Source organism: Lissotriton helveticus, chromosome 1_2, assembly GCF_964261635.1.
Source record: "Lissotriton helveticus chromosome 1_2, aLisHel1.1, whole genome shotgun sequence".
NCBI lineage: Eukaryota > Metazoa > Chordata > Amphibia > Caudata > Salamandridae > Lissotriton > Lissotriton helveticus.
The window spans coordinates 362,040,705-362,053,093 of NC_136058.1; the positions used below are offsets into that span (position 1 = coordinate 362,040,705).

The following is a 12,389-nucleotide window of genomic DNA, read 5'->3' on the forward strand; positions in this document are numbered from 1 at the left end:
GAAGTCCTGAATCTGTTTTACAAGTCTGTGACTTTCCGTGGATCACTTAAAGGTGTTGCCCATACACACATGCACTATTTTCTATAAATTACCACATTAGTTACACATTTTACCAAAAAACTCTTGAACGCCCAGACCCTTTGAAATATTTCTTTTAAATCCTGCCCAGTTTTGACCAGTGTTGCTCATTCAATATGCTTAAAAATGCCTCTTTGCAAGAACATTTACTAATCATTCCTTAAGGGAGAGCCCCTAAATCCTCCAATATAAAGCTGCTTTTAAATGTCAAAACATTTTTGGGAAAGTACACCCAGACCTCCCCAAGATGTGTTTTTTAAACCTGCTCCAATTCTGACCAGTCTTGCTGGCCCAATGGGGTGTAGCTGTACATCCTCCTAGAAAATAGGTATTAAGAGTCATGCAGTTGGACGTAGCCAGTGTAACCTATAATCCACCTTTCTCCCCTAAATAGTGTTGAATTTCCTTTTACTCACATCCTGCACGTAGAATTATTCTTCATTGGACTGAAATGATTGAGTGTTCATATTCCATTGTCATTACTTCAGAATAGATTTAATGCATGCAAATAAACAGTTTGATAATCATTGAGGAACTTCCATGGATTGTTCGTTTACTGGGTCACATATCTAGTTAGTCAGTCCACCACTGAATAGTAAGCTATTTAGATCCTTCTTCTTGTTCCAATCAGTAGTTGTTTCCTGTAGCCTGTATATTTTTATATGCCTTCAATGAACCATCATACAGAATACCTCAGAAATGTATTTACATATTGTTAATAATCAATATATTTATTGGAAGACACTCTGATCACCATGAAGGCATCTTTCCTGGTGCTGTAGTTTTACTCTGTGCGGGTTCCATCTCAGGCCTGGCTGGCTGTACTGGTGCCATGGATGTAGGAGTATGGAGGTGGCAGAGGGGTTGCAGGCAAGGATGCTCCTTGCATCACTGATATTCCATAGGACATCTGGGCTGGCAGGGGCATCATGGTGGCCTGCGTCGGAAGGAGTCTTGGTTCTTGTGTGTTGTTATTTTGCACTATGAACAGAGGCTATAAAAAAATCTTTGTTAACATCTTGACATGAGTCTCAAAACTGTAATAACAATTTATCATTGATGACCTACACTATTGTTTCAATGTTGAGATGTGATGATTGTCAACCACACAGCCACCACAATTAGCACCTTGAACCCCAATATCCGGAGTGCTTGAAATGATTTGTGAAATAGCTCCGCTTGGGCACTTGCAGTGCGATCAGCCACAGGCAGATCAGAAAAATGGAAAGTCCATCTGCCCTGACCCACTAAGGCTCAGCCCGCTGCCCACTAAAATGGACTTTGTATGTTCTCTTCTGTCTGGAGTAAGGTGAAGCAAATGACGTGGCAGTCCTTGTGAACACTGCATTTTTCATATTAACATTTACCCATGAGCCCAGATCAAAACAGCCACGGAACGCAGCAGCAAGAAATGCTGCGCTGTGTTGCGGACAGGGAAGGAGCAGGAGAGCACCATATTCACGGAATATTAGCTGGCATGCGCCAGGCACACACCTTAGCGCCATAGTGTTAGAATGCGTCCTGGAATCTATGATAGGTTTTGCATTGGAAGGGTATCCTTTCAGTACAAATTACTATGCTTAGACATACTTAAAATCTTTCCTACTTTATATGCGTGCTGCACAGTGCAGCACACGTGCTAAGTCGGAAAAGAAAGGAGAATGGAAAGTACCTGCTTATACATGGTTCCATGCCTAAGAGTTCCGCCAGGACCCAGGACTATCCGGGTCCTGGCGGAGAAGGGTAGGCGTTCCTGCGCGGACACGGGGGCTACAACCTTAGCTAAAGAGGCAGACCTCACCAATGTCCATCCCGCCAGGCACTGCTGGTACAATTAACTCCTGACTCTTAGGCATGGAACCATGTATAAGCAGGTACTTTCCATACTGTTGATGTGAATACTGATACATAGAGAGATCACAAACACTATAGACAGTATACTTATAGGTCCTGATGAATCGCCGGTAACTTTACCCAATGCGAGAAACATGTCGACCATTATCTTCACCTTGTAGTATAGTCTTGAGTACGGAATACATCGCTTTCCAGAACTCCCAGACTCACTATTGTTTTTAGTTTACGTAGGGGACCATCAGAATAAAGTTCCTTCTGGCACCCCTATGTTATTTTATACTCACTTTCCGTCTACTGTCCCCCTGGCCCCTCACCCGCACTTCACCCACGGGCAGTTGGAAAAAGATCTCTGCCAAAGAGCCCCTCTTTGAGGTGTAGCCTGTTGGGTATTGCACCGCCCACCCAACGAGGAGCATTGCCCATGATGAAGCATGACACCTGCAAGGGTGTGTGAGGCCATTATATCCAAAAAAATGGATACCCACTGGATGGTTACCATTTAACCACCCTTTATCATCCACTTTCCTTGACCGACACTACTACCCCAGGAACAGCCCAGTACCCTCTTTGCCAAACACACTTTTGAGGGCCAACTCTGTGGTCTGGACCTTCCACTGTCAGCAAGTGGTAATTCGGCCCTCTTGATCCATGTAGATCTCTTCTCCCTCCTTTTGAATACAGGGCCAATTACAATGCCATTCGGAAGGCCTCCAAATCGGATTTTGGTTTGCAGAATCCGATTTGGAACCTCTGTTTCAGATTGAATCGTACACAGTTCTGAACAACCGATTACAATTCTGAAAGGCGTTTGGAGAGGTCGAGGCTTTCGGAGCTGAACATTACTGCTCTTTGGACTCGGTTTTCGATTGAGGGATTACGATGATCGATTCAGACAGCGGCTCTGATTTGGTTTATCCGAACAGAAACGGCTGTCTTTGGGGGCCCGTAGCCAGCCCCCCTTTTACCTGGGACCTTCCGAATTGGGCCTGTGCCCCCGTTTCCAACCATGTTCAGTGTGGCAGGCACACAGGGTGCACGGTTTTCCCCAGACACCCCTTTCTTCAATGAGAGCCTGTGTTCTCGTTCGGAACACAGGCTACCATTGAAGTCAATGGGAGTCCAACCAAATCATATCCGGAAGCATCCGGATGCATCAGAATTGCTCGGTCGACTCCCCCAATCTGAGTCGTTCGTAAAGCATTCCGGAACTGAATCAGTTGGAATGCTTTTCGGGCGAGATCTTAATCGACCCCTTAATTGTGAATTAAAAAGAAGACCCAGAAAACAAAAATAGGTACCTTCTCTACCATGTTCCTCTGGATTTGAAAGATCTTAGACTTAGTTTTTTTTGGCCCACATTCCATTATAAAAGACTTACAGTGGTTTATTTTCAAGTCTAAGGAAGGCATGAAATCAACAAAGGCTTCAAGTGCTTTTTGCCGTCTATTGGCCGTCCTTGCTGGAATGAAAACATAATCTGCACAGAGAAGCAGAGGAATGTAACAGGCGCCCACTCTAGGGAAATCCAACTTCTTTTGCAGTAAATGAGCATCTAGACCATTTATGCAAATAGCAAATAAAAAAAGGGGCCAGGATATATCCCTGGCGAACATCCTTAGTCAAAACTATAGATGGCATACAAAATGTAAACCGTGGTGTTCAAATGTAGTCTCGGAGGAGAGTGATCAAAGGTTTTTCCAACCCCATATCGCCCATCATGTCTGAGAGTTTGGCATGGTTGACAACCAACAGATCCTCCGAAGCTTCATTTCTCAGCTCAGCCTTTCTAACTAAAATGATATCCTTGTAATCCTTACAGGCAGCAACATTTGCTTCCCTGTTTTTGGAGATGTCTTTAGAGCCACTTTAGTTGCCTGTGCGCTTTTCAACAGGCGCTATTAAACCACCTTGCAGTGGATGACCTGACCACGGAGTGTGAAGTTGATAGATAACGGAGCAGAAATTCTTGAAATCCTGGACTCAACATCAGGGGGAGTTCTCATCTGAAAGGTACCGCTTTACTAGCTCATCATTTTAAGCCACAATATCCCCTCAACATTCTTCAGGTCTACCTGGTCCCATAGTATTCTGCACCCCCGATTTGCATTATATGCAATGGGACCAGATATGAGCTTAGAATCAGCTATGGGGCAATCCATCTTTAACAAACCTGCTAAAGGATTATGATCACTGGCAGAGTGTGGAATTACTGTAAAATCAGCAAGAAAACAAATATAATCATTAGCTATTAGCATAAAACCTACTGTGCTAGAGTTAATTCCACCTGTAAAAGTAGGGAGTTGTTTAGGGGTAGCCTTCACACAGTCTTCTAAATAAACTAAGTCAATTGTAACCAAATGTTGTTAGGTGCATCCCACATGGAGTATGATAAGACTTGGCACTTCTTCTTTTCAATGCCACACACCCTCGAATCATTGAGCGGACATGTTTGACTATTAAAATCCCCTATCCAGACAATGCAAAATACTTGACTAATGTTACTGGCCTTCATTGTCGCCTCATTTAACATAGCAACAACACTGGCGTTTTGATGATCACAAAGATTGTTATAAAAATGTATGATCAATATCACCCACTCCTGACCGCAATACAAATGATATAAGGTGGAAATACCTAATAGTTTCACCTTTATCTTGTTACATTTAACTGAGATTAAGACAGTTAGTCGCCCCATCGCACTCCCCGAAGCAGCGGGAACAGCAGGGATACAGTACAAGAGGAAACCATTAATAAAGAAGTCCTTCAAAGCCCAAGACCCTTGTAGATAAATCAATTCAAAATTAGTGAGGAATCCCAGCCACTCTTTATTAGTTAATTTTGTCATGGATCCCCGCTATATTCCACAGCAATAGAGAGAAAGTGTAACCTAAGTTGACTTAAACAGGGGAAATAATCATATTATGGCTTTCCAACGCCAAGTGGCCTCTGGCTCCTGCCCCAATCATGGAGAGAGCAATGTCTACATGTTGTGATATAGAATTGTTATATTCTATGTTCAATGTTAAGCAGCATTCATTATTCACCTGCTTACAGCTGTCACTGTGTCTATGATGCCACTACTACTTGTCACACTCAGAATGTTATGGTTCAACTCTGCTCATTCAACTGACTTGTAAGATGGATGTGACTAGCAGATGATCAGCTGTGTAGTCCTTTTTACAAATAAACTACTCTTCAAGCTGTATCCTGACCAGTGAGTTATTACAACATTTTGCGACGATTTGACTACACAGCAAAACCCACGCCTCAACAATTTTGAACTTTATCAATATTCATCATCTGCTTCAATTGTCTTCACCTTCATCATCAACGTTTATCAACTTCAAATCTATGTAGCTTATTTTCTTTAAGCTCACACAGTTTACTGCGCTGGATTGTACTGTTTATGACTCAAACTCACATTATTCGCTGCGTTGGATACTACAGTTTGGGACAATTTTACATCTTCGTTCTGACTTTATTCAAGTTGACTGATTGCTTTTCTGTGAGCTCCCGGCCTGTCTACGTCCAGTTTTTCAACATATTTACTTCTGCTACGGTTGGTGTATCGAGCTTACTTTCAACTACAGAGCAAGTATATGAAGAAGTTCTTACCTTGCCTACATCCACCCGGTGAGTTTTCATTGCTTGAGCGGCTAATGGGGCTTCGGCGTGGAGTCTTTAGGCACAGCGCCAGTTTGTAATAGTGCCGGTGGGTGTTTGAATGTGATTTTGGGGCTTTATTTTGCCTTTGTTTGACTTCAGTTGGCGCGTTTTATCGGTTCGTGCACTTCTGTCGTGTGCATTGCCACAAACGTCTTCTCTTTTCCGGCAGCGCCGCGCGTGTTGCGTAGAGCACGCGCATCAGCACGAGTACTGTCTCGTGATTAACCGCAAGCGTGGAACTTCCTGACTCAATCCTCGCGCATGCTCTTTTGTTCAAAGAAAGCGCATTGTGCCAACCAACGCTGCCAATCACGAGCGTGGAACTTTCGGACTCAGTTCTCATGCTTCTTTGTTCAATCTTCCAATCAACGCTACCAGACGGCGTTCAAATTCTCCATTGTCAAGGAAGTGGATCCTGCCAACCACAAGGTTGCCAATCACGACTGCGCTTGTATTTGTCAAGCGATTCTTCCTGAGTTTTCTCATTTTCTCATCCTTCATTTTTCCAACTATGGTATTTCTACATCTTACTTCCTGGAAACCACGTTATCAAAACAACCAGTTTTAATAAGACTTGGCCATACACATAGCCTTTTAAGTGAGGAAAACTTCACTATATATATATATTTTTTTTTTTAATGCATCATTGATATTTCTTTTCAGCAGCTATTTCAAAAGTAGAATTGCCGACATCTATTGTTTTCCTGTACTGGTGAAATATCTTCTACATTTCCATTTCAACGCAGATTGCAGTGATTCGCACACTAACATTATAGTGTTATTCTCGCTTATTCATCACAAGGATCTTCATATATTGGAAATTGTTTTAAATTTAATTTCGGGTTTTGAACGGTTGTGCCTTGAGGCCCATAGGAATCAATGGCAATTAACGAATCGGTAAATACCAATTCGGTAAATTTACCGAATAGTCAAGGGTGGCAGGGTGGCACTTTGACACTCTATTGCACCCCTGATTCAGGCTTGTGTGCCATGTGGCACACATGGTTGTGTGCCATGTGACAGACACCATGTGTGCCACATGGCACAGGTGTACATGCACAGATTTGCATATACACAGGTATTCGTTATTTACCACCAACGAATAGTTGGTGGTAAATAACGAATCCTTAAGGCCCTGTGGCACTGTTTTCAGTGCCACCTACATCTCAAATTACCGAATCTGTAAATTAATTTACCGATTTGGTATTTTTAAGGCCCCCTACATCTAAAACTCCAAATACCGACTGGTATTTGGCCACCTACATCTGGCCCCTAGTTTAATAGTACTCAGACATAAATGTTTCAAGAGGAAGCAAGCTGAGAGTGAAGATGTTGACGCATATGTTTCAGTACTCAGAAGGTTAGCTTCAGTGTGTGTTTTTGAAAATGTCACTGAACAGCTTATTCGTGACCAATTTGTTTTTCACTGCAAAGACAAACATATAAGACAGAAATTACTCTCTATGGATAATCCCTTACTTGATGAGACTATTAAAGTTGCAAAAAGTATTATGACCTCACAAGTTTCTCTCAAAGAACTTGAAGACAAACCAGTTGAAAATATCAATTTTGTTGGTCCCACAAAGAAGTCCAAGAATAAACTTTCTAAGAGAAGTGGTAACAATCCTACTAAAATCAAAATTGATAATTCTATACCCAGCAAGGTTTGTCTACGTTGTGGTAGTTCTTCTAATGCTAAGGGGTCAAAATGCCCTGCTTTGAACTCTATGTGCAACTATTGCAAGAAAATAGGGAATTTTGCAACAGTCTGTTTCAAAAAGAAATTTCGAAAGAAGGCTATAGCTTGTGTTTTACAATCTGATGATGATTCAGAGGGAGAAATTGTTTCTGTTGTTCATGATGACGTTCTTCCTGATGATTCTTCTATACCCCTCTCTGGGGATCCGTCATTATGTGTTGATCCTATTGTTGAAATACTTGTTGGAGATAAGAAACTCCAATTACTTGTAGATTCTTGTGCTAGGATCACCATGATAACTCAAAAACTATTTTATGAAACCTGGGGTGGGAGGAAGTTACTCCCTCCCGATCGATCACCTGTCTCCTATGAGGGAAGGGAAATTTAACTATTAGGTTTTATTGAAGATTTTCTTATGTTCAAGGGGAAGAGAATAAGGGGGAAAATATATGTAGCAGTCAAGGGCCTCAACATACTTGGGTGGTTACACCAGGGCCTCTTTGGCATGGTACTAAAACTAAGTATGGGAGAATTTTGCGAATTTGCAGTCCGCAAATTCACGTGAAATTGCAAAAGAATCGCAAATTCGTGGATTTGCAGTTTTGAACAAATAGACTGTCCTTTCTATACTTCTACTGGCTAATCAGTAAGTGCTACCTCGTTGGGTAAATGTATAGTGCTTTTCCTACACTAGATCTGAGTAAAGTGCCAGAAGAGTTGTCTCCAGTGACCATGTATGCCATCGAGCCGAAGGGCGCCAGGGTCCCTTGAGTGAGCTGTCCATCATAGTGGGTAAATGGCGGGAAGACGGTGCGCACTGCTAGTGTGTGGGGTGGGGCCAAACAGGTGTGGCTTCTATGCGAGTTCACATGCCTCTGTTGTGTATAAAAGGTCAGAGACCGATCAGAGCAGCAGATGAGGAGAAAGAAGCCCTTGGTCACAGGAAATGCACGGGGATTGCACTCATGAAAGTGAAGGATGCAGAGGCCTCCATATGGCATCACAGCTACTTTTCGACAGTAGATACAGGGAGAAAGCACACCTGCCCAGCGCCGGGGTCCCTTGAGTGAGCTGTCCATCATAGTGGGTCAGGGCGGGAAAACGGTGCACACCAGTAGTGTGTGGGCGGGGCCAAAGAGCGGGGCTTCTATGCGAATTCAACTTCACATGCCTCGTGTGTATATAAGGTCAGAGACCGATCAGAGCAGCAGATGAGGAGAAAGAAGCCCCTGGTCACAGGAACTGCGCGGGGATTGCACTCGTGAAAGTCAAGGATGCAGAGGCTTCCATCAGGCATCACAGCTACTTTTCGACAGTAGATACGGGGAGAAAGCACACCTGCCTAGCGCCGGGGTCCCTTGAGTGAGCTGTCCATCATAGTGGGTCAGGGCGGGAAAACGGTGCACACCACTATTCTGTGGGCGGGGCCAAGGAGCGGGGCTTCTATGCGAGTTCAACTTCACATGCCTCTTGTGTGTATAAAAGGTCAGAGACCGATCAGAGCAGCAGATGAGGAGAAAGAAGCTCCTGGTCACAGGAACTGAGCAGGGATTGCACTCATGAAAGTGAAGGATGCAGAGGCCTCCATCAGGCATCACAGCTACTTTTCGACGGTAGATACAGGGAGAAAGCACACCTGCCCAGCCTTGACAAAGCTCACAATTGTTTTTGGCTGACGAATGCGTTACTGAATTTGAGCTTCAACTCGGGCACCTGCTTTATTTATATATGTAAGTGCTTCCTGTTGAGGTTTAATTTTTGTGACAGGAGCATCATGCCAGAATGAATCCTACCCTGCACGAAGATGCCAGCCACCGCTCAAAAAAAAAAAGAAATCCGCTCGCCGGCGGATTTGCGGATTTTTGGGCAATTTCGCAAGGTTCGCGGATCGCGAAATTGCCGAAAATCCACAAATTCCGCAGGCGGAACGGATTTTCTGCCCATACTTAACTAAAACCAGGAACAAAAGAACAAGTCATGTTAGTTATTTGTGAAGAGGAGTGTACCAAGTAGAAAACTGAATTTCCATCAGTTTTTGGTGATAACCTGGGAAAAATTACAGGATTCAAACATAAAATCATTGTCAGGGATGGTGCTATCCCTATTAAGCACAAACTCAGAGGTGTTCCTTTTAGCATCAGGGAAGACCTCAATACATTAGGCGACAAAGGCATTATTGAACCTACCGAATCTTCCCTTTGGTTGTCGCCTCTTGTTGTCGCTCGAAAACGTGATGGAAAATTGCGGGGGTGTGTGGATCTCAGGTCTCTCAACAAAAAATCTGGGTTGATTCTCACCCTTTACCAAAAATCACTGACCTTTTTAGCAGTATAAAGGGTGCACGTGTATTTTTTAAGTTGGATTTGGCTAGCGCCTACCATCAAATAGAACTCCACCCTGATTCTCGCTCTCTAACAGCATTCATGTCCCCTCTTGGAACGTTTCGTTATCGGAGGATGCCTTTCGGGTTAGCCTCCCTTGCGTCAGTGTTCTAGAGGGTTATGCAGAACATGTTGAGTGATGTAGAAGGGGTCCTTGTTTTTCAGGACGATGTTCTTATTTATGCAAAAGACAATGACTCACATGATCTATCATCAGAAATGTTCTAGAAATATTTGAGAAAAATGGTGTACTCAAAACTGAGAAATGTAAGTTCTCATGTAAAGAAATAGAATACCTTGGTCATCTTTTATCTCATGAAGGAATCAAGCCCAGACAAGGTCTTGTTGATGCCATTTTGAATGCTCCTGTGCCCAGAGTCAAGACAGGTGTTACATTTTTATTGGGTTTGTTGGAATATTATTCAAGATTTATTCCTATCTATGCATCAATGGTTAGACCTATTAGTATTCTTCTTAAGAGCTCATCGAAATTTTTGTGGTGTCCAGAGTGTGATCGTGCTTTTAAGGAAGTTAAGAGTTCTTTAAAGAAAAGTGATGCTCTTACTCCATTTGAACCTGGTTTGTCAAGGTACATAACTGTTGATGCTAGTCAGGTTGGTCTAGGGGCCATCCTTACACAGCAGTGTGGGAATCAGGAAAACACGGTTGAATTTGCTTCAGGAGTTCTCAGGGGTGCTGAAGTTCAGTACTCTGTAATTGAGAAAGAGTTACTTGCTTGTTTGTGGGCTATTGATAAATATCAGCCTTATTTATGGGGAAGACGTTTTAATTTAATCACTCATCATAAACCACTTGTTTCAATATTGTCTTCTGGTCCAAGTAAATGTTGTACACCAAGGATTACCAGAATGGTGAGCAAGCTTCTTCAATATCAATTTGAGATAACTCATATTGCCGGGGGTAAGAACACAAGGGCTGATTTTCTCTCACTTTTTCCTCAGAGTAGTGGGTTTAGTGAGGGGACCAGTTTTTAAGATTTTAATGAAGATGCTGAAGATTGTTTTGTGGCCTCTCTAGATATTTCTGTTCTTGCAGTTCGTACTGAAGCAGATTGGAAGACACCTCTTTTAGGGGATAGTCTTCTCCAACAAGTTTGCATGCTTGTCAAAAACGGTTGGCCAAAAGAGAAATCTTTGCCGAGCACACTTCAACCATATTGGAAAATTGAGTCTGAAATATCAATAGAAGATGGTTTGCTTATGAGATGTGATAAGCTTATTCCACCTCATTCTCTTAGGCCTACCATTATCAAAGAAGCTCATGAGGGACATTCGGGCATCACTCTTACTAAACGGTGTGTTCGCCAAGACTTTTGGTGGCCCAGTATGGATAATGAGATCAGCACGACAGTTGAAAATTGTCCTGTGTGCTGTACGTCAGAAAAAACGCTGAAGATTTTCACTCCACCCGTATCTCCAATTGATTGTCCATCTGGTCCATGGGTCAAAGTAGGTATTGACATCATGGGACCATATGATATTTTACCTTTGGGAATGAGGTTTATTATTGTTTTGATGAACTATACATCTAAATGGCCGGAAATTTAGGTGGTTAGAGAGGCCAGTTTTTCAGTGTCGTCAAATTTCTAAAGGATATATTTTTGAGGGAAGGGTTTCCTCAATTTTTGGTTTCTGACAATTGAACCCAATTCTTGAGTGAAGAATTCTAGTCTTTTCTTAAGTCGAGTGGTATTAAACATCTTGGAAGCGCCTTATATCACCCACAGACCAGAGGTCTCGTGGAAAGAATGAACAGAGTTGTGGGTGAGTGTGTCAAGTGTGCGGTTAATGGTAGACATGATGTTTTTAGCTCACTCGAAAGTATTTTGTGGTTCTACAGAACCACGCCTCATTCATCCACTAAAACTTCTTCTTTTGAGAACAGTTAAGGCCAATTATGATATTGCACAGAGGAAAGAAAAAACATGGTTAGCCAGAAAGAAAGGTGTCAAGATGACTTCTCTTTGTGTTGGTGATTTTGTTCGCATCGAGAATCCTGTGCACACCAAGAAAGGCAAATGTAGATTTGGTGAACCTGTCAAGGTTATTAGAATTTGCAATAATGCTGTTCAGGTGGAGGGTGGTTGTTGGTGGAATTTATCCAAATTGGTCAAGACTAGATCTTGCCCTATTCCCAAAGCTCATAGCTCTAATGGACAAGAGGGTTACTTGACTCCTTCTCTTGGACAACGGAGGAAGAGCTCTAGAGTTTCTGTTACTCCTCGGAGGTTTCGTGATTAAGATTTTGTATTGATGTATTTTCTTATGGTTTTTTTTTCATTTTGTTGTTCTTTGTTTTCTTTAGGTTGGAGAAAAGGAGGTATGTTATATTCTATGTTCAATGTTATGCAGCATTCATTATTCACCTGCTTACAGCTGTCACTGTGCCTATGATGTCACTATTACTTGTCACACTCAGAATGTTATGTTTCAACTCTGTTCATTCAACTGACTTGTAAGACGGATGTGACTAGCAGATGATCAGCTGTGTAGTCCTCTGTACAAATAAACTACTCTTCAAGCTCAAGCTGTATCCTGTCCAGTGAGTTACTACCAAATTCTAACTGCCTAAACACCTGTTGGTGTTAATCATTCTCTTCCATGTTGGTTAACACTGAGAAACAGTTAGTAAGATTTAATGGGGGGGCTGTGCCCCAGCCATCATATTTACCTGGTGTTGATAATTTACCC

General features: G+C 42.5%; 1 protein-coding gene across 3 annotated transcripts in view; it reads right to left on the reverse strand.

Annotated features, from left to right (window-relative positions):
• Positions 1 to 551: 551 nt before the first annotated feature.
• LOC144805598 (membrane-spanning 4-domains subfamily A member 4A-like) overlaps positions 552 to 12,389 on the reverse strand; it is a 149,804-nt gene continuing 137,966 nt past the window's right edge. For all 3 annotated transcript variants that reach the window (XM_078672125.1, XM_078672130.1, XM_078672138.1), the window contains one exon: positions 552 to 1,072. In XM_078672125.1, the coding sequence (XP_078528251.1) occupies positions 884 to 1,072 (189 nt within the window). In that variant the 3' untranslated portion in view covers positions 552 to 883. The remainder of the gene's footprint in view (positions 1,073 to 12,389) is intronic.